This window comes from Gymnoscopelus microlampas (assembly GCF_963454915.1).
Source record: "Gymnoscopelus microlampas genome assembly, chromosome: 5".
NCBI classification, from domain to species: domain Eukaryota; kingdom Metazoa; phylum Chordata; class Actinopteri; order Myctophiformes; family Myctophidae; genus Gymnoscopelus; species Gymnoscopelus microlampas.
The window spans coordinates 53,113,288-53,140,763 of NC_139942.1; the positions used below are offsets into that span (position 1 = coordinate 53,113,288).

Consider the following 27,476-nt stretch of genomic DNA (forward strand, 5'->3'; position numbering starts at 1 on the left):
GCGGGCTGGTCTACAAACAGACAGAGCAACTAGTCAACACCTAATGCGACACCTGTATGCGAGACCTTTTTTTCGACTTTTTCATCATTGGCGGTCCTTTAAGCCAAACGGGTCTGTAGAAATGGGTGACGTCACAGTTCCCTGTGTCTATATATTTTTAGCGGCGCTAGCCGCTCTATACCTTTAGGTATAGAGCAGATCCTGCTCTATACCTGACTTTGTCCGTGTTCACCGTCAACGTTCTGATTGGTCAGACCCGTCAACGTTCTGATTGGTCAGACCCGTCAACGTTCTGATTGGTCAGACCCGTCAACGTTCTGATTGGTCAGACCCGTCAACAAAGTGATTGGTCAAGCTTCACGTGACACATGGCTATAAACACATTATAAACACATATCGATGACATAATGTATCAAAGGCGCCGCTACCTTCACACAGGGTGTGATTTTTAACTAATTTCCCGCCATGGACGCATACAGTCGTTCTATTAAATAGTGCACTTGCCCGCCAAGACGCATAAAGTCGTTCTATTATAAAAAATCACACCTGTGTGAAGGTAGCGGCGCCTTTGATACATTTTGTCATCAATAAGTGTTTATAATGTGTTTATAGCCACGTGTCACGTGAAGCTTGACCAATCACTTTGTTGACGTGTCTGACCAATCAGAACGTTGACGCAAAAGCCAGGTATATTTTTTAGCGGCTAGCGCCGCTAAAAAATGTTTTTGTAGAACATTTCACAAGGGGCACCCTAACACAGCTTTGGGATGATCCATCGTCACTCAGAGAAGAAGTATGTGGATGTGACGTCATTCCAAAAAAACATCATATCCATCCACCCTGACTATAGGATTTTTAGAAAAACTCATCTCAGTTTCCTTTTTTTTCATTGAAAACCACCCATTTTCAACGGGGCATAGCCCCAAAATGGCCGATCGCGGGTGGAATGTTATTGTTCCAGCGTACACACAGATGCCTCCGCCTCCTCACATGCACTTTTCTTTTTGTATTTTTTGTACACAATGTGGCTTCCACAGCGTTTCAAAGATCGTCAGATTAAGGTAATTAGACTGGCAAGGGGATAACAAACGATGTTTAATACCTTGGCAGGAGATGTGTTAACAGTCTATGTTTGGTGTGCATCTCTCACCTGTGTGATTCCAGGTGAGTGCGTCATTCCAGGTGAATGCGACATTCCAGGCGAGTGTGTCATCCCTGGTGAGTGGCTCATTCCCAGTGTGTGACCACTATGCTGCTGCTGCTGCTGCTGGTGTTGCTGATGTTGTTGTTGGTGCTGATGCTGCTGCTGCTGCTGCTGCTGGTGATGGGGACTATGCTGCAGCCCCCCCTGCTGGTGGTGCGGGCTCTGCAGGCCTCCCAGGTGAGCCTGGCCGTGGAGCGGAGGGCTGACCTGCAGCGGGGGCGGCGACGCCGCCACCACGTTGCCCAGGGAGAGCGCCCCCTGCTGGTTGTGGTGGGGGAGGCTGGCCCGGGGCGCCGCCGTCCCCCTGGACGACAGGCTCTGCAGCTGCGGGTGGACCTGGTGCTGCGGGGGCAGGTGGCCCGGGCTGCCGGCGGGGTGCGAGGGGTGGGCCGGGTGCGAGGAGGAGGGGTGGTGTTGGGGGTTGTGGGGGTGGGGCGGGTAGGGCAGGTACATGCCCGGGTGGCGGGCGCCGGAGGAGGAGGAGGGTGGGAGAGGGTGCGGGTGGGGCAGGGAGTGAGGGGAGGGGTGCTGCTGCTGCTGCTGTTGTTGTTGCCCCGGGTGGCCGGAGTAGACCGGAGGTTTGGGCGCAAACATGGAGGTAGAGGATGAAGAGGAGGACAGGGAGGAGGCCGAAGGGTGTGGCTTCATGTCGGCTGGATCCATGTAACTCTGAAGAGGGGAGGAGAGGAGAGGACGCAATGGAGTCAGAGAGGCAAACTACTTAATGTATGCATGTTCTCCCCGTGCCCCCTAGGCGAGCTTTGGGAATGCACTGCGGATTTGTAGCGGAAGTTGAGAGTTGTGTAAGTCCCGGGAAAGACGCGCTGCGATTGGCCAGTAGTCACTTTTGAGTGTCAGTTGGGGCAAACGCAGTCCCTACAACATCATGTACTATTCTGTGCCTATCGGTACATAACTCGGACGGGGCTGAGTAGGCTCAAAGTGAACTTCGCGTCACGCCTTGGTACATGGTACATGGTACATGGTACATACCCAGCAAGTTCTGTCAGGGAACTCAGCGCAGTTGCTGCTGGACGACCATTGGTCGGTCTCAGCTACATGCTTCTATTCTCAACCAATGACATATTCACTTTATAATAGAGCACCCTATTTAAAAATGGGGAAGTTGCATTGCTCATTCCTTGCTTGCTGTTTGCTGCAGCCTACTGCTGTCAGATTCTGCTCACCCTCCACCACCCCAGCTACCACCTGTCCTTTTGGATCTACTTTTATGTACTGGGGGATTCAGAGTCCCTATTGGTAGGGAGATGTCATGTGCTTTCCTAAAAAGCAGATCCAACTCATCGCCAAATGAAAAAAAATACATCGCTCATTTTATATTCAATAAAAATATTTTAGCCATTCATGAGTTGTCCTGAACTGAACTTATATATAATATATAATATAATATGAGCTTACCTGTGAGACCAGACTCGCCCTGTATGCAGCCAGTTGTTTCAAATACTCCTTCTTAGCAGTCTCTGTCTTCTTTTTGTAGTTCTGTAAGACAGACAGACCAAATCTATTGAGCAAGGAAAGGTCTAAATAAAATCAATTGAGCACGGAAAGGTCTAAATAAAGTGTTATTCTTAAAGACAGGGTGACGCGATTAATGTAAAATATTGACTGCAGTATTGGCAGAGTGTCATGGACTCACTATACTTTCTCTAACGGTGCTTCTTTCTCACAGGCTGTGGTGGCTCTACCACCACAACCAGTATACTGCACGAATCACTTAGTCCAGAGGTCTTCAACAGGGGGTCCGGGACCCCTAGGGGGTCCTCAGAGTTACTACTGGGGATCCGCCAAATCTTTGTGTGATTTTTACATTAACCACTTCAACCAGGCATCCCTATTCTGAGGGGAACTTTAGCCAAAAATAGCAGGTGTGCTTGTAGATCTGCTATTTTCAGCAAAGTGGTTTAGTACAGGGGGGAAAAAGAGCAGGCTAAGTACAGAGTGAAAGGTCAGGTATACTAAGTATTGTTTAAGTGCATGGTTACATGTCTGGAAATACACATCAACATGAATCCAACATGATAGTGCTGTGAAACAAGTCTATGAAGCTGCCTATGAAAGCTATGAAAAAAAGAAAAATCTATACAATATATAATGGGGGTCCCTGCTTTATCTCGCTCTCAGCCAAGGCGTCCTTGGCCTGAAAACGTTGAAGACCCTTGACTTAGTCCATCAAGTATGACAAAACATAATTCATAATCATATTGATGTTTAAAGGGCAAAGATCATGATAATACAGTGGCTGCAATATTTATTTTGTTCATGTGAACACTCAATGAATAGTGAGATTGAGACGTGTGTTGCAGTTATACAATATAAAGTCTGATCATTGGAAAAATCAATGATTAATACTCCCATCAAACCAATACTTCATTCATTCCAATGTCGTCCTATCTGTGCTGTCACTCAGAGTGCCATTAATCATAATATATTTACCCAGCATAGTACTGTACATACTGTACCAGGAACCAGACAGTCCACCCCTCAGTCAAACATCCTCCTTTGGCTAGTACTGTGTGTGTGTGTGTGTGTGTGTGTGTGTGTGTGTGTGTGTGTGTGTGTGTGTGTGTGTGTGTGTGTGTGTGTGTGTGTGTGCGTGTGCGTGTGCGTGTGTGCGTGTGCGTGTGTGTGTGTGTGTGTGTGCGTGTGCGTGTGTGCACATGCGTGTGTGTGTGTGTGTGTGTGTGTATGAGAGATACTGATGTTTACCTTCCTATGCATTTGATGTATTACCCCGTGTTTACATTGCCTACACTAAATCGCTCTCGATTATGTGTCTAAATCATACATGGGCAACTGGCGGCCCGGGGGCCACATGCGGCCCTCACAGTCACTTAATGCGGCCCGCAGGTTAATATCGGAACACTGATATATTGAAATTATATAAAAAAAATACTTTTCAGATTCCAATGCCAAAATACCAAAAAAAGAATTCAGGATTCCTATTCCAAAAGTAGCAACAATAGCTGATCTACAAGCTCAAAACGCGTCGCGATGCGACGCGTTTTGAGCTTGTAGATCAGCTATTGTTGCTACTTTTGTGTGACGTACTAGAATGCCGAAGTACGGCATTCATTTACGAAAAAAAGTTAAAATATGGAGATTTCTGCCCCGACAGCAACAATATGCAATGTGGCCCCCTGGAGTGAGTGTGGAAATATAGTAACCCTCTGCATCATGAAAGTTGCATCACCACCCCTGGTCTAAATGGTAAATTGCATGTTTTTAGTGGCCTTTCATGGTGGCCTCCATGTGGGACGTCCTGGGAGACAAGGCCAAACAGGTTGACATGCATGTTTCTGATCAAGCTGGTGAGAGAGGTTAAAGGACGACTTCACACATTTTCAACGCATCTTCATATAATTGGTCCCAACTAATGCTCAACATAAAATGGAAAAAGAAAATAATGTACTGCTCGGTCTGTGTCTCATAGGAGGGCTGTGGAAACCCCACCAGTGACATCATCAGGTGTTCAAACAAGATTTCAAATATTTTAACCCATTAAGACCTGGAACTGTGTCATTTTTAGATTTGAGCTAAAAAGCACTATTTTACACTTTGGGCTATTCAAAAATAGCAGATATACAAGCTCATAGCGCGGCACCGAGTGCTGCGCTATGAGCTTGTAGATCTGCTATTTTTGAAAAATCATGAAAATGTGTGCAAATCTTTGAATATATATATTTTTAAAGCGAACATTTTTATCTCATATCTTGTTCTGGGGGGGTCCCTGGAACAAGATATTTTTGATGGGGGTCCGCGGCCAAATACATATAATTTTGGGGGTCCTTGACATGAAAAAGATTGAGCACCACTGATATAGGCCTGGAAACATACTTTTTTCAGAATACTGTTCAGATTTAGGAGACATGTAGAATCGGCTTCAGGTCTCAATGGGTTAATTGGATTTTTTATCAGCGTGAGAACAATGACTTCCATTATTAGCCTGTGACCCGATGAATCTGCCAGTGCAAAAAAAAAAAAATGGCCTCTGCGATTTGGGTCTGGCACCGCTCCGTGAATCCATTTCCTGCTCCTGAAGTCTGGGGTGACCAATCAGGGCCCAGTATTCAAATATGGGAGACTGTGATTGGTAGTTGGTTGTAGGTCTACCAGTGGCCAGTGGTGGAATGAACTCCCCACTGATGTCAGGACAGCAGAGTCACTGCCCATCTTTCGCCGCAGGCTGAAAACCCACCTCTTCAGGAAACACTACCCTTCCTCTTTGTCTGGCTTATTTGTTGTTAACTAGTTGTACAAACTCTTGTTTTATTGTTGTACTGTTTTATTGGATCTTGTTTAGTCGATACACTTATTGTATTAGCTCATGCTCATTTGATTTTGCTATTTGTCTCATCTGTTTAAGAAAGTAGGTAGCTGATATATTGCACTTTTACCTTAGCGCTAGGTATACTCTTGGTTGCTTGTTTTTGCAGGAAATGCACTTAAGACTTCTGGTGATTAGTAGTTTCGTTCCCTACCTATGTTGAATGCACTTATTGTAAGTCGCTTTGGATAAAAGCGTCTGCTAAATGACTGTAATGTAATGTAATGTAGGTCTAACCAATTGCGTCCATAGCCATTGTTTTGATCCCGCCCCCTTGGAAAAAAAACATCCTCATAGCAGCACCAGACTCATATCCACGCAATGATATAGTCTGGCTACGCGAGGCTATTCCATTATAGCATGCTAATTTTCCAGGAATAGATACTGTGACATCGATGATGTCACTGGTAGACAGGTTTCTGCACTGTCCACAGCCCTCCTCTGAGACACAGAGTGAGTAGACAGAAATGGGAGCATATCATAATGAGCATTAGTGAGGACCAATTATATGAAGATAAGGTTGAATATGGGAGGAGTCGTCCTTTTTGTGTGGGTGACAAAGAAAGAAAGAAAGAAAGAAAACAAACAAACAAAACAAAAGCAAAGCAAAGCGCATGTCAACCTGTTTGGCCTCGTCTCCCAGGCCGTCCCACATGGAGGCCACTATCTTGGACACCTCCCCGAAGGTGGCGTTGGGGTTCTGGGCCTTGATGTTGGCCTGCGTGTCCCTGAAGAACAGGGCGTACGCCGACACCGGCTTCACCGGCTCGTTGGGGTCCTTGCGCTTCTTCTTCTTTGGCGTCTTGGGTTTCTTGGGGGGCGTGTCGGGCGCCAGGGGACGCTTCTCTCCCTGCTCAGAGAGGAGGAAGAGGAGGGAGAAGGAGGGACGAGGGAGGACAGGAGAGCATACGATGAAGACAGAGGATCTAAAAAACAAAGCAGAGTCTACTGCTACACTAGGACAGTGATTCTCAACCTGCGGGCCGTTGACCCACTGGTGGGCCACGAGGGTATCGCATGTGGGCCCCCCCAAAAAAATTGCCAACTAGAAAATGTGCTCCTCGGAGCACCTCACTTCAAAAGATATAAATGATCTTTTGAAGTGACACACCTATTTATAGGTCTCTATTTAATCATGCGTCTCGCTAGCCAATCAAAGCACACCCTTTCAACATATTGTCACGTGTAGCTTGACCAATGTTAGCTTGGTGGACACACGGAAGGACGAGAACGAAAACATAAGTCTACTGGCGGAGACAAAAACACTGAGATTTAAATGATAATATGACATTACTGTTTAAAACATAGTATCATATTGACACCAATAAATAAGACCATAACCCATTCAATCCAGGAACACATCTGTGTAATTTTTTGATTTCTTTGCTATTCAAAAATAGCAGATATACAAGCTCATAGCTCGGCACCGAGTGCCGCGCTATGAGCTTGTAGATCTGCTATTTATTGAAAATGTGTAGCTCCATGACTGCAACATTTCCACATTCCGTGTGGATGTACTTATGACAAAAACAGCACTTCACAAATATATGTTATATATGAACCTTAAAATATTGTTGTTTCTATATGACTCTGATAAACATCAACTATTAGCTGAAGTATAATAGTGTCTCCATTACGTGGTATAACTAATGGTGTAACTTCTCTGGAATTTGAGAGTCGGTATAAACTGCTGAGAACCTGTTTTAGGCGGAATGTGACTTAACAGCGAGGTGAGTGGATATCCATCATGTTTATATGCATGGAGAATGGAACTATTCTGACACAGAACATTAACATAATACACATAAAAGCTACACATAATAACACTCCTAAACCCACACTGCACACAGCTGCTACAACTGAATGAGAAATGACTCACCCTTAAACAAACAGGTGTGTAGTGTGTGTGCATGTGTGTGTGTGTGTGTGTGTGTGTGTGTGTGTGTGTGTGTGTGTGCGTGCGTGCACTCCTTGTGTGCGTGTGTGTGTGTGTGTGCGTGCGTGCACTCCTTGTGTGTGTGTGTGTGTGTGTGTGTGTGTGTGTGTGTGTGTGTGTGCGCGTGTGTTAGCGAGCATCTGTTACCCGAAATGTATCCTCATTGTCGTCCTCGTGGGCGGAGCTGGAGGGAGAGGGCGTGGCCGACTTGCTTCCCGGAGGCGAGGGGGAATTGTGGGTAAGAGAGTTCCCGCTCAGGCCCAGCTGGGATTGGTTGATGGTGGTCAGCTGACTCGGCTGACACAGGCCGCCGCCGCCGCCGGATTGGCTCCTGGGTCTGAGGGCGGCTTCTATTGGCTGTTGGCTGTTTGTGAAGCGCATGTCAGAGTTGACCATCTGCTGCATCTATAAGGGTGAAGACAGACAGACAGACAGACAGACAGACAGACAGACAGACAGACAGACAGACAGACAGACAGACAGACAGACAGACAGACAGACAGACAGGAGGAATGTGTGTTAATAATACATCTGAACAGAAATGATTCTAGGTTGAGTATTTAATCAGGTTAAAAAAAAACGAATTACTTGTGGTCACAACCAGCAGAACTCTGATTAGACCAACAGAAACATGGATCCCTAACTGAACCCTTGCGTCCCAATTCTGGACAAAAAAAGGTGAACATTCAGTGAACATAGCTGATCCACAAGCTCACAAATCTCTAGCCCAGGGGTCTTCAACAGGGGGTCCGGGACCCCTGAGAACTTTCAACTATCAGGCTCCTCTCCTGTGGAACTATCTTCCAGGTTTTGTCCATGAGGCAGCATGAAACATTCAAATGATTAAAAACAACAAATCTAAGACATTCCACAAGTGGTTCTTAAAAATGTCCACAGAGTCAAAATCCAAAATAATGAAAATAGGAAGTCCTCAGAGGTACTACAGGGGGTCCACCAAATCATTGTGTGATATGAACTTAGTTTTTTACAGTAACCACTTGAACCCTAGCATCCCTATTCAAAGGACGACTTTAGCCAAAAATAGCCGATTTACAAGCTCACAACGCCTCACAGCCGATCTACAAGCTCACAACGCTTCGCAGCCGATCTACAAGCTCACAACGCCTCACGCTGCGAGGCATTGTGAGCTTGTAGATCGGCTATATATTTTCGGCAAAGAGAGGGGGAAAAAGAGCAGACAGAGTACAGAGTGAAAGTTTACTAAGTGTTGACGGTTTAAGTCGTCAAATGTCTGAAAATACACAGTGACATGAATCCAACATCTATGAAAAGCTTTAATCTGCAACACAATTTTATGCAATATATAGTGGGGGTCCCTGCTTCATCTGTCTCTCAGAGAGAGAGCTCACCCCCTACGTCTTTTGAAGCGATCGGCGGCTGGATCGCTGTGAAAAATAATATTCTATGATTTTTCAAAGGTTTGTAAAAACTCTCAAAATCACTGGCAAGGGCAGCTATAGACGATGTTTTAACTAACAGATCCTGAGAGTTGCAAAACAAAGACTGGATGACACACTAGAACTCTTGACAGGTCACAAAGAGCTCCGCTCCGCCCTAGTAGTCACAAGACAAATATTAATGGCCGAGTGGACTGACAATTCAATTAAGGACACGTAATTGAATGTGTCCCACTTTTCAGTCCAACGCGGTGGAAGGCCATCTGATGAGCCACAGCCATCAGTCACAATCACTGGACGTCTACATGAGACTGTAATAAATAAATGGACGAAGGGAGCCTATTGGTTCTACAGAGCCGTTTTGAAGCCACTTTTTCAACAAAATCATCATCTTGGAATTTCCGATCCCAAATGGAATCATGAAAACAAATGCTATTGGCTGAAAGACCAGCGAGGGGCGTGTCTTCACTCAGTAGAACTCAATCACAAGCCCCAAAAACATGATACTCATCTGCTTTATCATCAATTTTAAAATTAATGGGACCATAATTTAGAAGAAAAAAAACGCTTATCTTGCTGTGGGAAGAAGACTTGAAACTAGCCATTGAAAAAGTCTTTATGAAAAGGTTTTACTAAGGTAATAAAGCCCAAGTGTAAAGTCGCGTCAAGTCACCGTTGACTCCAATGGAATGAAAACTATTTTGCAGCCGGAAGAGGGGAATCAGCGCTACCTTCTGGGCGATTGATGAGAAATGCCCATGGTACATGGTACGTGGTATGTGGTACGTGGTACGTGGTACGTGGTATGCGCAGAGCAAGTTCTGTCAGGGAACTCAGTGAAGTACCTAAAAGCAGATCCAATTAATTGGCAAACCAAAATTTATATATTGCTCATTTTATATTCAATAAAAAATATCTTATCCATTCATGGGTTGTACTGACTGAACTGCAACAGTTTATTACTTCCTCTTTGGCTTCAGTTCCAGCGGTTGATGCTTGCCGCCCTGGGATGTGTCCACGATGATGAGATTGGAAATCGAGATACGAGAACGTGTACAATTTCAACCACCGCGACGAACACCGATCAGCCATCTGCAACTACACTGCATTGTAACGTAAACCGTTGTTTCTCCGCTACTCAGTTTCATTGTTGGAGGTGTACAAAATGTACAACAGACAGGCTGACACTAGATTGCTTTGAAGTGCCTATTGTTCATTCTCTCTGCTTTCTAGAGTGTCCCTTGTTTTCCTTCTCACCCTGCGTCACCTGTCATGGTCAGTGATTACAATACAATGCGACCTGACAGGTGATCTGCCTGCACTGCCACACACACACACACACACACACACACACACACACACACACACACACACACACACACACACACACACACACACACACACACACACACACACACACACACACACACACACACACACACACACACACACACAGGCAGGTGAATCCACCTGGCCGAGTGGACAGGTGTGTCTAACAATCTTCACATCTTTTAACTCTCTTGTCGTTTTGTGCTTGAAAATCCCCCCTCCCCCCATCCTGTGTACTCCTATCGTCATAGTAACATAATCTGGTAACATTTTGAACTTGGCCCATCAGTTGTTCTACGGCACTGGTTCTCAACATGTGGGTTGAGACCCCACAGGTTGTCTACGGCACAAAACCACGTATGACTCATCAAAACTCCTTCCTTGACCCCCATTAACTCTGAGAGTGTACAAATGGGACCAAATGGACCCGTGAGGGTCCATTTGGTCCCATTTGTACACTCTTTAGAGTTAAATAGCTGTAAGGGTCCATCTTAGAACCCCCTAAAGGAACCCTGAGGGTCCCTGGACCCCTTCTTTGAGAACCACTGAATTAACCACATTTACAACCCATGGCATCCCTATTCTGGGCATGTCATTATAGGTGAAAAAGAATATCAGATCTACAAGCACAAAACACGGCACTATTTTATCTTATTTTAAATAGCTGATCTACAAGCTTGTTGTTTGTCATGTCAGGTTGACCATTTTAAAGGACAACTTTGTTTTTTTACAACCAAGGTTTATGTTTTAGATTGTAATTAAAGCAAATAAAAGATAAGTGTTAAAATGTAAAAATGTACTGCTTTCTATAGTTTTAGCAATTTCCGCGATCTTTTATTACAGTGGGCGGGAGCATTTTGTCCGGTGGCTAAATATTCTTCTTTTTTAACACAATAACCCAGCGTTTTCTTTATTATTATTTACAGTAGCTCTTCTAGCCCCCAATAACTCATACCTGACCATCAAAGACCACAGGACCTTTTTTATTGTTTAAAAAAAAGGCATATTTAGCCACCGGACAGAATGCCCCCGCCCACTGTAAAAAAAAAAATGGCGAAAATTGCTAAAACTATAGAAAGCAGTAAATGAAAAAAATATATAACACTCATCTTTTATTTACTTTAATTACAAGCTAAAATATAAACCTTGGTTGTAAAAAAACAAAGTTGTCCTTTAACTGGCAATATTCTAGCCACAAAATAAATATTACCAATATTCATGTATTTGTTTTTTAAATTAAAAAAGTGTTTTTTTTGGGGCAGGTTTGCGATATTATGTTTACACAACACGATATGAAATTGAACAAAAATATATATATTCCTTTGCCGCGTTATGGCCCACGGCCATGTTATTTGAAGGCCAATTATGGCAGATGGTGGATGTGACATTTTGCTTTTGATTTTGCTTCGCATTTCACAGCAAAGCAAAAAAAAAGAAGAAAGAAGTGTGCTCTTATAGCTGTGGCATTCAGATATTAGACCGGCTTTACTTTCTTTCTGTTATACTGCAGAGAAATGAAAGCTATAGGCTTCAGCGTTGTTGTTGTATTCTCTTGATACTGTGATAGAATAGAAACCTAGGGTATTGGATGGGGTGGCACAAGTAAGTGTGTGTGTGTGTGTGTGTGTGTGTGTGTGTGTGTGTGTGTGTGTGCGTGTGTGCCTAGATGTGTCAAAAGTGGATATTTCTATGGTTCTTGTCAAAATGAAACTTTCTCGCTCTCAATTTTTCATTATCTGGCTCTCTCTCTCTCTCTCTCTCTCTCACACTAACTGTAGTTTATGAACACATCTAAAATGAGTTGGTGCTGTTCCAGTGTGTGTGTGTGTGTGTGTGTGTGTGTGTGTGTGTGTGTGTGTGTGTGTGTGTGTGTGTGTGTGTGTGTGTGTGTGTGTGTGTGTGTGTGTGTGTGTGTGTGTGTGTGTGTGTGTGTGCGTGTGTGTGTGCGTGTGCGTGTGTGTATGTATGTGCATGCATACGTCGGTCTTTCTCTCACTAGACTATATCTTAATCAGGTGTGAGGTTTCCATATGTTCAGCGAGTGTTTCTTTCACATCTGGAGAACTTCCATTCCATTTCATTACCCTGATGAGACAACTACACACCATCACATCCACCCTGTTCATTTGGCTCTTTGAGAGTGCAAAAAGGAACCCATAAGTTAAAGTAACGCTCAGGATAATGCTGTGTGCAAATTATTTTTAATGAATAAAATGTAATTTTGTCCAATCTGTATGGTAGAGTATGTTAATACTAGCCTGGCTCCAGCCCGTGAATCGCTAGCTACGCCTATTAAAAAAATATGTTCAGGCGATTCTGGCCTGGTGACGCTCTCATAGGAGGTCTCAGCCTCGGTTGAAAATCTGTACGACGAATCGGGATCGGGATAATCCAGTATGAACCAATCGCCAAAGAGTCTTTGAAAAACAAAACTTTGGCCACGCCCCCATCTCAGCAATCGGCTGCATTGAGAGGGCTTTCAGACTGAATAATGGAGTGAAACGAAATGAAAATTCAGGCTGAGTGTCAGGCTATGTTAATACAATATAACTTATACAATTGGGGTGGCTGTATTTTGTCTCCCATGCTCTTCTATTGAGACATTTAGATCGTGTCACAGGTCATATCTCACCTAGACACAGGATCTGACACGAATCTTAACATGATGGTCAATATTCACTTGCGTAGGAAACCAGGTTCAAATCCGGGGTAGAAGAGGAAAGTTAAATAGAGCTGCTTAAAACAATGACTCAAACAGTTGCTTAATTGTTTATAATTTCTTGTCATTAAGATAAACAGTTTTTTTTCTAACTTGGATCATAAAGTGCAGCCATTTTGAATTGATAATAACCGCCTCCCACCCTATTTTGTGCATGTTGTCATTACAGGCGAAATATGCAAAAATAGCTCAAAGCGCGTCTGCAACCTCAAAACGCGCCGCTTGGCGCCGTGTTTCGAGCTTGCAGATCTGCTACTTTTGATGCTTTCATGTGACGCTGTAGTTATGATCAAGTAAAGCGTTAATTTACGAAAAACTAATAGAATACGCACATCACTTGGTTGAGGTGCTGGGTTAGAAAGTAACATGAAGAAAAAGAATAAAACCCGCACACTCATCTGCTCCAATGTAAATGTATTGACAACGTTTGGAGCCAAGGCTCTTCATCGGGTCAAACTCGTGAGTGGAGTGAAGTGTGTACCTCACCCACTTAAACAGACACCCACAGGTCACGTTATCACTCAGTGGTGGAACAATAACACCACAGGGTAATCAGATTGAGAAAAAACACCTAATAAGATACAGTGTTCAACATTTACATATCCACAGAACAACAGTGGAAAAACACAGATGGACACTTGATTAATAAAATCTATTCTAAATAGATACTGTAGACTAAACTAGAAAAAGTGCTCCTCGGAACACAGGTCTCCGCCAGGTCAGGTACGTTATTGTGGCCTCCTGGTGGCGCTATAACAGGCCATTGTGAAAAGGGTGGCATTTCTTCCTTGGCCTACAGGGAATGTGCGTGTGACATTTCACGGAAATCGCATGCTGCGTTCTGCGTGCTGTGTTTTTTTGCACAAATCGGCCTCCTGGTGGCGCTATAACAGGCCCATGTGAAAGATTTTGGGCAGAGGTTCTGAATTGGCATCCAGGGAGTGTGTGTGCACAGTCTTGCAGCGTCCGGGCCAACAGTGCCAGAGATTAGCTGTTCACAGACAGATGGACACACGGACACACGGATAGGGGGTAAAACATACTCTCTCGCCATGCCTTTCGGCCTGGCGGAGACAATAATCAGGTAAATTAAACTTACGCAACAAGAGTCATAAAAGGCTACATTATAAAAAGTGGTTGATTGGAAAGTCCTCGTTCATTCCTTTAGGAGACATAGTGGGTTTTCTATTTAAGTGGGTGAGGTACACACTTCTCCAGAGGGTTTATTGTTAATTTAAGAAAAAAACACAAACAAGTTAAAACATGGAGATACAAGTTTTCATGGCCGACAGCATAACGATATGTTATGTGTTTAAATCCCAGCCAGATGTTCAGGTCTGACTGGTTGCATCACCCTGAGCCTCCATCACATCTAAACGTGGTTAAATAAAGGCAGACAGGGTAATTGCTTTTCAACCCCGATGCAGAATGTGTTCATGTTGATGCTTAATTGTGATGAATAAGTCTCTTTAAACCATGTGGCTCTGTGGCCAGTGGGGGATTTATGGCAATTTATAGAGCAGTGGATTGAAGGGAAGGAAGGGCGTGCGACATTCATTTATTTATTCCTGCAGAGTCTCTCTCTCTCTCCCTCTCTCTCTCTCGCAGTCTCTCTCTCTCTCGCAGTCTCTCTCCCTCGCAGTGTCTCTTTCTCTCCATCGCAGTCTCTCTCTCTCTCTCTCTCTCTCTCTCTCTCGCAGTCTCTCTCTCTCTCTCTCTCTCTCTCTCTCTCTCGCAGTCTCTCTTTCTCTATCTCACAGTATCTCTCTCTCTCTCATTCTCTCTGTCTCTCTCGCAGTCTCTCTTTCGCAGTCTCTCTGTCTCTTTTTATACCTCTTTCTCTGTGTTTTTACTCTGTCTCTCTCTCCCTCTTTCTCTATACCTATTTTTCTGTGTTTTTCACTCTGTCTGTCACTCTCTCTCTCTATCCCCCCCTTCTCTCTTTCTCTCTAGCTCTTTTTCTCTGTTTTTCACTCTGTCTCTCTCTATCTCTATATACTTTTTCCCCCTATTTTTCTCTGTCTCTCTCTCTCTCTCTTTCTCTCTCTGTCTCTCTCTACCCTCTCTCTCTCTCTCTCTCTCTCTCTCTCTCTCTCTATAGCTCACCTTAATGATCTCACACAAACATCCATTTACTGCCGGCCCATGAATTATGGTTGCCAGGCAACCCGGGCCTAGCTCGGCCGAGAGGGGGGAGGAGAGCGGGAGAGAGACAGAGAGAGAGAGACAGAGAGAGAGACACAGAGAGAGAGAGAGAGAGAGAGAGAGAGAGAGAGAGAGAGAGAGAGAGAGAGAGAGAGAGAGAGAGAGGGGGAACTGATAGAAAGATTCTGTCAGGCTCTGTGTGTGTGTGTGTGTGTGTGTGTGTGTGTGTGTGTGTGTGTGTGTGTGTGTGTGTGTGTGTGTGTGTGTGTGTGTGTGTGTGTGTGTGTGTGTGTGTGTGTGTGTGTGTGTGTGTGTGTGTGTGTGTGTGTGTGTGTGTGTGTGTGTGTGTGTGTGTGTGTGTGTGTGTGTGTGTATTTGTGTATTACTCCCAGAGGAGACCGTTCTGTAGGAGATAAGATTCACATTTCCAGTCCTCTCCTTGACTTTATAATGGAGCCTATCTGACTGATCTATCTATCTATCTATCTATCTATCTATCTATCTATCTATCTATCTATCTATCTATCTCTCTATCTGTCATTTAGTTTTTATGCTCCACATATCTGGAACAAACTCCCAGTAAGCTGCAGGTTCTGCTGACACTATTATCTATTTTAAAACACAACTAAAGACCTTTCTATCTATCTACAATTACAAGTCCACATTTCGAAATTGACTTGAGTTTTGTAAAAGTACAAAAGTATTGGTATCAAAATGTACTTAAAGGAGTAGTTCACCCAAAAAATTACTTATTTTCTATCAATTACACACCCCATGAAGCCTTGATTTCATGGATTTATTTTTGTTTTTGTGGCATTCCTAAGCCAATAATTTGATGACCGTGTGTATTTCCGGTAGGAGACACAAATAATCTACTTTGTGTCTCCTACCGGATACATTAGCCGGTAGGAGACGGGAATCAAATTATTGGCTTAGGAATGCGACAAAAACAAAAAAGAATCCATGGATTCAAGGCTTCATAGGGTGTGCAATTGATAGAAAATAAGTCATTTTTTGGGTGAACTCCTCCTTTAAAGTACCAAAAGTAGAAAGTACTCATTACGCCAAAATGTCCCATTTCACAAGTTTTCAAAATGCATGAAAATCTTTTGAAAATAGCCGACGTACAATAAGCTCACAATGTGTCGCATCACGACACATTGTGAGCTGTTATGTCCTGTAGTGCAGTGGTTCTCAACCAGTGGTCCGGGGACCACCAGTGGTCCTTGTGGGGGGTACCAGGGGGTCCCCAGCAAAATTAGCTAACATAGCGTCACAATCATTTTAACCGCTTAGCTTTGGCTATTCAAAAATAGCAGATATACAAGCTCATAGCGCGGCACCGAGTGTAGATCTGCTTTTTTTGAAAAATCTTGAAAATGCGTGCAAATCTTTGACTGCATATATATTTTTAAAGCAAATTTTTAATTCAAATCTTTGCTTCTGGGGGGTCTCTGGCACAAAACATTTTCAGATGGGGGTCCGCGGCCAAATGTATATCAGTTTAGGGGTCCTTGGCATGAAAAAGGTTGAAAACCACTGCTGTAGTGTTCCAACGTCCAAACCAACACCACCAACCACATATCATTATCAGTCAGACATTTATTTCACCACCACAATGAAACCAAAACCGTGTTGTTGTGTCATTTAAAACGTGTTCTGTGGCCTATCCTCATTATCTCCCATAAGTCACAAGTTTTGATTTCTCTATTGACGCCCACATATCAGCTATTATTATGGATAACCAGTTTGCCTGCAGTAGTTCTAAAAGGTTCATACAACATGGACGACAACGCCAGCTGCCGGTTAGTAAAACTGCAAAGATAAAAATCTACCAGATGCAAACTAGAGATGTGATTTTTAACCCATTTAATCCGGGAACACATATACTGTGTCATTTTAGATTTCTTTGGGCTATTCAAAAATAGCAGATATACAAGCTCATAGCACGGCTATGAGCTTGTATATCTGCTATTTTTGTGGGGGAAAACAATCGTGAAAATATGTGCAAATCTTTGAATATATATATATATATATATATACACTTTTAACTCAAATATTTGCTTCTGGTGGGTCCCTCCCTGGAACCAAATATTTTGAGATGGGGGTCCGTGGCTAAATGCATATCATTTTGGGGGTCCTTGACATAAAAGAGTTTGAGAGCCACTGATATATATACCAACATGGTTTTTAATGTTTTGTTTTAACTGTTAGGATTTAGAAGACATTTTCAGAATCCCCAGAAGCAAAGATTTGAGTTAAACATTTTCGCTTTAAAAAAATAGATATATAAAAAATATATGATCTCGGCATCATTGTAAATGAGGGTCTCCCTCAATGATCTCTCCGAGAATCTTAAATAAAAGGTTGAATGAATATATTCAAAGATTTGCCCACGATTAAAAAAAGATAAATAGCAGATGAGATCTACAAGCTCGTAGTGCGGCACTCTGTGCCACGCTACGAGCTTGTAGATCTGCTATTTTTTGATATAGCCAAAGTATAGAATAATGGTGCCAGTTTGCCTGCAGTCTGTGTTTAACCCTAAGTGGGTTAAACACAGATGCGTTCCCGGTTTTAACGGGTTAAAATGTATTGTTTATTCCGATGGCAGCAGGCAGCCACATCCGCTCTTTATTCACCAGTGAACACGTCAGCCTGAAAAAAACTCCCGTCTTGGTGTTTGAGAACTAATATTTGTCAAGAGTTCCATCTAAATACCACAACATACAGCATCCTATGAGGATGATGATGGCATTCAGGTTACCGTTCACACTGACTCGTCAACATCCAGACCACATCCGTTACTTATTACTCAACGCTTATGAATATTGAACACTAATTGAGCCCATATCGTTTGTTTCTGTGTGTTTGTGTGTGTGTATGTGTGTATGTGTGTATGTGTGTGTGTGTGTGTGTGTGTGTGTGTGTGTGTGTGTGTGTTTGTGTGACAGTATGCCGTAGGCGTCAACGCCCCACAGAAATATGTCAGCAGGTCTGTTGAGGGTTTGCTAAACCGTAAACTGACATAACTATTGTTTCTGAGAAGGGAACCAACCAGTGTTGCCATGTCTGCTTATTATAAGCGATTTTTGGGCTTGTTCCTGTAAAGTTGCTTGTAAATATCGTTAGTTGCAGGGTTTTTATCAAGATTTCGTTTTTCAATGGTACATTTACATAGCGCTTTTATCCAAAGCGCTTTACATAGATTGTGCATTACATTCACCCATTCACACATATATTCATATGTAGCAATTAGGGATTCAGTGTCTTGCTCAAGGACACTAATTCTGGGGGAGCCCGGGATCGAACTGGGAACCTCGCGGTTACCATCCGACCGCTGTACCAGCCACTCTACCCCTGAGCCACTGCCACCCCTGACTTTTCTTTTCACTTTTCTATGCTTGTATTATCCATCTATGAATCCACACAACCTGTATGTTTGTGTCCCAGGCAGAACTCGGGCACCGTCCGACCGAGCAACCACAAACTTGGTGTATGTGTGTCGCTGATGACCCGGGTCAGACCAGCAGTTTCTGAGAACTGAAAAAAACACCAATATCTCACTGGGTACTATGACCACTTGTACAACGAGTACTCTGACAACGGGTACAACGGCTACTCTGACCACAAGTACAACGAGCATTACATGAACGGGTGCGTTCCCGACTTGCATTCTTCCCGACTTGTGTGGTCCGCGAGTACGCCGCTCTACAGTAAATGAGACATAAAAGCAACGGTGGGCTTTGTGAAGCTTGTAGATCGGCTATTTTATGTAGAGCGAAAACAGAAAAGTCACAAGTACAGACAGAGCCCTGTGGGACTCCGCTCAACCAGTGTTGATTTCGTCGACTAAAACTATGACGAAAAATGTTGGTCGACTACCTTTTTTCACTGATGAAAACTAATTAAAAACAAAAATAAGTAAGCTACGATGACTAAAACTAAGACTGAATATATTGACAATTTCGTCAACAAATGAAAACTAGGCTAAAATGTGAGTGAGGGTCTAGTAGAGGAGAGATCCAGTAGAATTAAAAGACAAGTCGTTTTATGTTTGGTTGCTCTCGTGTGTTGCGCTCTGAAAATAGCAGATCTACAAGCTGCGACGCGTTGTGAGCTTGTAGATCTGCTATTTTCAGCATGCAACCAAGTGTAAAATCAGCCTTTACAACGCCATCAAGGCACCGCCAACATACATTTTAGTCGACTAAATCAACTGTAGATTTAGTCGACTATAATCTTATGATATTTAGTCGACTAAAACTAGACGAACCCTAAAACATTTGGTTTTAGGGTTCGTCTAAAACCACTGACGGTTGGTGGTTAAAAAAACAGCAGCAACTCACCACTGACAGGGTGTTGGTCATGAGGTAAGAGTTAAAAACCAGCAGCAACTCACCACTGACAGGGTGTTGGTCATGATGTAAGAGTTAAAAACCAGCAGCAACTCACCACTGACAGGGTGTTGGTCATGAGGTTAAAAACCAGCAGCAACTCACCACTGACAGGGGGTTGGTCATGAGGTTAAAAACCAGCAGCAACTCACCACTGACAGGGTGTTGGTCATGAGGCCGCCGTCCTGGCCGTCTTGGCCTTGGCCGCCGTCCTGGCCGTTCCCGGGCATGCCGGCCAGGTCCATGCCCTGCAGCTGGTAGGGGTGCTGGGGGTGGTGGGGGTGATGTGGGTGCTGGTGGGGGTGGTGGGGGTGGTGCTGGGGGGCCAGAGGGTGGTACAGTCCAGAGTCGTGGTGGGGCAGGTGGGGGTGCAGCATGTGCTCCGGGGTGATGGGGGGGATGTTGAAGTCCTCGTCGCCCAAACCCACCACAGAGTACGACTGAGGAGAGAGAGAGAAAACTAATTAGAGGCTGAATGCGTTAGAACAGTGGTTCTCAACCAGTCGTCCGGGGACCACCAGTGGTCCTTGAGGAGGTTCCATGTGGTCCCCAGCTAAATGATGGAGAGTTGGTAACCAGAGAGTGTAAAATGAAACCAAATGGACCCTTATGGGTCCATTTGGTTTCATTTTACTCAAGAGTTAAATTATTGTTAAACATCTATATTACTTAATTTACAAGAAGTCTACACAATTAGAGGATGCAGAACAATTGTTATGTTGATCAACGTTTGCCTGTTATCTCTCCTATGGTACCAACATCAATACTGCATGGAATTGTGGACAAAATCTTATCCAACAATGACCAAAATCTAAACCTTAATCAAACGGCGGTTCCGTGGCTTGAATAAATAATGAACCTTGATGTGAAAAGGGTTGAAAACCACTGCATTAGAACCAGAATCAGTGGGTGAAATTTGTTCTACATCGTGTTTGTTATTTCCATAAAAAAGAAAGGGAAGAAGAAGGGGGGAGGGGGGGGCAAGGGTTAGAGAGAGAGAGAGATCAATAAAAACAACAATTTATCTACATATTTACACATAGTATATCTATCCGGTGCGGTAAGTACCTGAGATAAGACTCAAGGTGCGTGAGCATAGCAGCAGATATATACTGTACATGACATGCCTTTTCAATCAATCTAATAATAGAGGGAAAACTCTATTTTTAAAAATATATACAATCGACTAAATTGATTAACCTCTTAATAACTGATCTAACAAGCTCACCGGTGCATCGTGAGCTTGTAGAGCAACTATTTTCAGTATTTGTAAACAATATCTTTTTTGGGGGGAAAAAAGCAATTTTTAAAAATATTCCAGCCCTACAACATGGAGATGTTATTATAATTCTACTTCTTTCATACTTTGTTGTACGATGAATAGCGAAAATAGCACAATTATTATTATATCTACAAGCATTTTCTTTTCATGTTTTGACTTTTTATTTTCACCCATAATGACGTAGGTGCAAAACCTCATTGACAACAATCAAGGCGTTGACAGAATGTCACACGGATGGAATTGTCATCTGAAGACAGTTTCGAGAGAACAAATGGTGGTTTACATTTTCACAACAACAAGCAGCTGAGTTAAGTGTTGTTTTTTTTCCCCACCGTGGTGTATTTGTTAGGAAGTGCATTTGTGACATGATGCATCTGATCAAATGCTGACACACTCAACATGAAAAAAAAAAACAAGTTGTAATCCTATTTTCCAGGGACTGACTTTTGAGGGAGGAAAACAAATCTAAATCCCTCTCTATAAAATAACTAAAGTGCAATGAAATAAATTGGTAACACTTGCTATCCAATTACTTTACTTAACCCATTAAGACCTGAGGCCATTCTTAAAAGAAATCTAAATCCTAACTTAAGAAAAATAGCAGATCTACAAGCTCATAGTGCGGCACTCGGTGCCGCGCTATGAGCTTGTATATCTGCTATTTTTGAATAGCCAAAGAAATCTAAAGTGACACAGATGCGTTCCAGGTCTTAATGGGTTGCACCCATAGACCACTTATAGTGATTATAAGATCATTATAATGTAATACAACTAGGATCATTATAATACACTATGTCCAGCAATTATTAAGTATGCTTGACGATTGAACCCCACTGAATGGTCTTAAAGGAGTAGTTCACCCAAAACATGACTTATTTTCTATCAATTACACACCCCATCAAGCCTTGAATTCGTGAAGATTTGTTTTGTTTTTGTCGGATTCCTGAGCCAATAATTTGATGGAAAACAAAAAAAATCTCCATGAATTCATGGCTTCATTGGGTGTGTAATTGATAGAAAATAAGACATGTTTTGGTTGAACTAGTCCTTTTTAACACTGACTAATTATTTTTCGGAGGATATTCTGGGGATATTCTGGAGCCTTTTGAACAAACATTCATTCTTTCATTCATTCACCATTACACACTCACGCTGCTACACATCTACGTAGAAACACGTTACACACACTTATCTGTGTTGTGCACAACGTAACAAACGCATCAATTCTCATCCTGCAGCACGTCAACGGAACATGACTGATGGATGATCTGAGAATGATAATGAGACACTGGCATAGCAACCATGAACCACACGGAATGAGAGAGAGAGAGAGAGAGAGAGAGAGAGAGAGAGAGAGAGAGAGAGAGAGAGAGAGAGAGAGAGAGAGAGAGAGAGAGAGAGAGAGAGAGAGAGAGAGAGAGAGAACATTGGACTCTCATACTAATCTGACAGAGGAGATCTTTTCTAGAGACTGACAGCCTGTTCTGCTTCACTGGACAAACTGATCTCTACTTCTCTCTCTCCCTCTCCCTCTCCCTCTCTCTCTCTTCCCAATACATTGCCTCTCCTTTCTCCTGCGCCACCTTCTTCTGCTCGTCTGTCTGTCTGTCTGTCTGTCTGTCTGTCTGTCTGTCTGTCTGTCTGTCTGTCTGTCTGTCTCTCCCTCCTCCTACAGTATGTTCAGTATGGTGCTGCTGTGTTCAGATACATTGTGGTGTAGACACAATGTATCCGTAGCAAACAGCTACAGTTTTAACCATAGAGTTAAAAAATCACACCCTGTGTGAAGTGAGTGGTGCCTTGCTTAGCTTGGCTAACATGTTCAATCAGCCAAGCTAACATGTCCAATGTTAGCTTGCTGATGGCACTGACGTCACTTTGAAACATATAAATAATGTTTCAAAGTGACACACCTATTTATAGGGACACTATTTCGTCATGCGTCTTGCTAGCCAATCAAAGCACACCCTTTCAACATATTGTCACGTGTCACGTGATGCTTGACCAATGTTAGCTTGGTGGACACACGGACATACAGACATACATACATACATACATACGGACACACACACAGACAAAGCCAGATATAGGAGTGGTTGCCTTCGGCACCACTCAAAAATAATAGAGAGGGCACCGGATATCCCCTCCCATCCACTTACAATGAGTTGCTCACCCAGCGCATGGGCCGAAATCACCCTTTCTTCAGGGTTGGAAAATGTGATGGGCGAGGCCTATTTGGGGGCTTCTGTGAGGCGTTTCTGTGACGCGTTTTGCGTCACTTCGGTGCACAGCCCCGTGCACAAGCTCTTGCGCAAGCTCGTGAAAGTCGAGCCCATTGGTGGAAACCGTTTTCTGCTCGTTCATGTACAGTGGCCTCAGCTGCAGTACCTATGAATGGCCAGCATGTCCAATGCGCTTCAATGCAACCACTGGGTTCTGGGGGCTTGGTTTTAACCCTTTCAATCTGGGAACACATCTGTGTAATGTTTTTATTTCTTTGCCTATTCAAAAATAGCAGCTCTACAAGCTCATAGCGCGGCTATGAGCTTGTAGATCTGAAAAAAAAAAAAACTTGTATGTGATATGGCGAAATTATCGTACATTTGAGCATTTTTGGAATTACTGATTGTACATCGAATAGAGGGTAAAAGTATTATTAAATTATTAAAATAATTATCGTACGTCTGGCAACACTGTGTAGATCTATCTTTGCAGAATGTTCACCCATTAGGACATGATGCCCAGAATAAGGGAGCAAGCATTTGAAAACAGACGGGGATGTCTGCTCAAACAGCCAATCACAGCTGGCCTGACAGCCATCCAAAGGTCATGGGTCTATGGATGGTGCAACATATGGCACATTCAGGCCGTTTCAGTAAAGATGTGGGGCTATTTTCAACACTAATGGATGTTTTTTCCAGTCGTGCATGAGACAGAGCACGCTCACAGCACACATAAACGCACAACGTGCCCTTCTGTCCCTCCACAGTTCTTCTGTCATAATATGGAAATGCATGTAAATAAAAATAAACTGGCACAAGCTTAAAGATATATATCCTTGCTCAGGCTCCTGATCTCCTCAACCACTTTCAGACCTGGCGTCAGGGTTGCCAGATCTGCTTATCATAATTTCCCCGCAAGATTTTATTTGAAAATAGCCGATCTACAAGCTCACAACGCGTCGCATCACGACTCGTTGTGAGCTTGTAGATCTGCTATTTTCAAATAGCTGATGTACATGTTAAAGTACTCATGTGACCCATAGTCACTTCTTTTGGGCTGGTTTTCCTAGACCTGGTTGCTTGTTTCTCTCACAGAATCTGGCAACACTGCCTGGCGTTCCTATTTTGTGCCATGTCATTATACTGGGTTAACCGGAACGCTCGCCCCAAAACACACTTGCCCCCAGCGGTTCTTGTATTCTTGTATTTGTTTTACTGAGGTTAAGGTTAGGGTTAGACATAGTTTTACTGAGGTTACGTTTAGGAATAAGGTTAGATTTAGACAGGTAACCGGAAGGCTCGCCCCAAAACACGCTCACACCCATTTTTTTTTTTGCAGACCGCTCACCCCCAGCGGCTCTTCTATTCTTGTATTTGTTTTCCTAGGTTTAGGCATAGTTTTACTGAGGTTACGTTTAGGAATAAGGTTAGGTTTAGACATAGTTTTACTGAGGTTACGATTAGGAATAAGGTTAGGTTTAGACATAGTTTTACTGAGGTTACGATTAGGAATAAGGTTAGGTTTAGACATAGTTTTACTGAGGTTACGTTTAGGAATAAGGTTAGGTTTAGACATAGTTTTACTGAGGTTACGTTTAGGAATAAGGTTAGGTTTAGACATAGTTTTACTGAGGTTACGATTAGGAATAAGGTTAGGTTTAGGCATATTTTTACTGAGGTTACGTTTAGGAATAAGGTTAGGTTTAGGCATAGTTTTACTGAGGTTACGTTTAGGAATAAGGTTTCAAAATATTTGTATATATTATAAGTTGTGAAATGGGACATTCATGCATAGAAGTACTTTCTACTTTTGGTACTTTAAGTACATTTTGATGCCAACACTTTTTTACTTCTACTCAAGTACATTTTGAATTTTACTTGTAACAGAGTATTTCTACGTAGCAGTATTGATACTTAAGTAAAATATTTGAGTACTTTTTCCACCACTGGACAAGAGTATAAAACAGAGTACGACCCCTTTTGACAGGTGTCACTCGCACAAAAATGATGTATTTTCAACGTCTACCGCAGCCTTTATCACCTTCCTGCCTTCCTCGTCCAATCTGTGAGATGCACACAGACGTTAAGCCATTAAAACCGGGAACGCATCTGTGTCATTTTATGATTTCTTTGGCTATTCAAAAATAGCAGATATACAAGCTCATAGCGTGGCACCGAGTGCCGCGCTATGAGCTTGTAGATCTGCTATTTTTTTTTTATTTGTGACGGGGATCTGTGTCATTTTTAGATTTCTTTAGGCTATTAAAAATAGCAGATCTACAAGCCCATAGTGCGGCACTGATATGAGCTTGTAGATCTGCTATTTTATTTTTGTGAAAGAACTTTTTTTTAAGCGAACATTTGTAACTCAAATCTATTCTACAAATGTCTTCTAAATCCTAACAGTTTTTAGAATTGTTGTTTTGTTTTTTCATATTAAGGACCACCCAAAATGATATGTATTTGGACCCCGCCCATCTCAAAATATGTTTTTCCCCCCAAGAAGCAAAGATTTGAGTTAAAAATGTTCGCTTTAAAAATATATAATATTCAACGATTTGCACAATTTTTCACGAATTAAAAATAAATAGCAGATATACAAGCTCATAGCGCGGCACTCGGTGCCGCGCTATGAGCTTGTATATCTGCTATTTTTGTATAGCCAAAGAAATCATAAAATGACACAGATGCGTTCCCGGTTTTAATGGGTTAAAGCTGTCCTTTCACTCTTTTATTGTGACAAAAAGTAATAAGACGCAACACGTTTTAACAACATGGAACCGTGCCAGGTGAGAGCGATGGATCGTTGACCTTTTGGTTTCCCAGAACCAGAGCTCCATTATATAAATAAATATTTTATATAATCACAAATTGTCCAGGTTTTTTTTTTCCAGGACGCTTGCGTGAGAACGTTGTGTTTATCACTGTGAGCTCCTGACAGATAAAGCAGACCACCTCACTAATGCCTTGTCCTACACCCTACCCCCCCTCCCTTACACTCACTGACCTGTCTGTCTTTCCCTGTCTGTCTTTCCCTGTCTGTCTTTCCCTTCATCTCTCTCTCTCTCTCTCTCTCTCTCTCTCTCCATACTTTTGTACTTTTACTCAAGTACATTTTGAATTCCGGCCTTTTACTTGTAACAGAGTATTTTTTACATTGCAGTATTGATACTTTTACTTAAGTAAAGACTGTGAGTACTTTTTCCACCACTGTTTGGCACCCATGTGTTAAGATGTTGTGCCAGGTACTTCATCAGAGACCATTTTGTCAACATTCGTAAACATTCGTTTTTTTTCAAAAACAGCCCGATAGCAAAACACACACACTGTGAGCTTGTAGATCGGGGCTATTTTCACATAGCTGGGGACCCCCTGGAACCTCCTCAAGGACCCCTGGGAGGGTCACCAGACCTCACTTTGAGAACCAGCACTCTACATATATTACGCTGCCCGGTTGTCTGTCTGTCTGTCTGTCTGTCTGTCTGTCTTTCCCTGTCTGTCTGTCTGTCTGTCTGTCTGTCTGTCTGTCTGTCTGTCTCTCTCTCTCTCTCTCTCTCTCTCTTGTCCTCATTGTTCTATTCATGTCAGCACAATAGGCTGTTGCTCGTGCGTGAGGAGCTGCTATACAGACTAATGTAGTCAGGATTAAGTCCCTTTCACACACGCACACGCATACACACACACACACACACACACACACACACACACACACACACACACACACACACACACACACACACACACACACACACACACACACACACACACACAGTGTTCACATTACAAGCACACCTTTCACAGCGAACATGACTCATAAGGAGAAGCTGTGAATGACATGTTTCCTCCTCTAAACCTTCAACCTCTGTGCCAAAAGAAGAAGAAGAACGGCCTTGCTCAAGGGCACACATCCACGGCATCTGTTGAGTAGGAAACATAGCTTATTTTCTTTATTACTTAAGTCTAGTGTTAATAAGAATATCATTGAAAGTTGTTTTATCTGTATCAGGGGGTCGATACATCCCACTATAACGTTCTTGCCATCAAAAAAATGTACATAAAGGAATTTTAATAAAGAGCGATTCTCAGCTGAAAGACGCTCAAAAGCAAGATCATCATGAAACCTGTTATGAACATAGATTGACACACCATCCTCCCACTCTGTCTGATCTAGAGGAGTGAACAGCATTATTATATAAAGACATGTCATATAGTGTTTTTGTTGATTCTGATAGCCATGTTTCTGAAAGAGCAATGATTGAAAATTGGTGATTCAGTGAAGATAGATAATGTACAAGATGGTCATACTTGGTCATATAAGGCTATTAAGGCTCTGTACATTCAGGTGAAAGGTAGAAAACAGATGTGAGTGGGAGTTAATACTCTCATGTAATCTATTAAATGTTTCAACATTAAAATGTTCACTAGTGATAGATTTGTTTGAATGTTTTAGACAATTCAGGTCAGGATCAATGCAGGTGC

General features: G+C 42.8%; 1 protein-coding gene across 1 annotated transcript in view; it reads right to left on the reverse strand.

Moving 5' to 3' along the window:
• Positions 1-1,126: 1,126 nt before the first annotated feature.
• The window catches only part of tox (thymocyte selection-associated high mobility group box), a gene marked incomplete at its 3' end in the record, with an annotated part of 72,161 nt that continues 45,811 nt past the window's right edge, over positions 1,127-27,476 (reverse strand). The window contains exons 4-8 of the mRNA XM_084056990.1: positions 19,646-19,933; positions 7,633-7,890; positions 6,172-6,399; positions 2,624-2,704; positions 1,127-1,873 (exon numbers count right to left, since the gene is read on the reverse strand). Coding sequence (XP_083913116.1) covers positions 1,127-1,873; positions 2,624-2,704; positions 6,172-6,399; positions 7,633-7,890; positions 19,646-19,933 — 1,602 coding nt within the window. The remainder of the gene's footprint in view (positions 1,874-2,623; positions 2,705-6,171; positions 6,400-7,632; positions 7,891-19,645; positions 19,934-27,476) is intronic.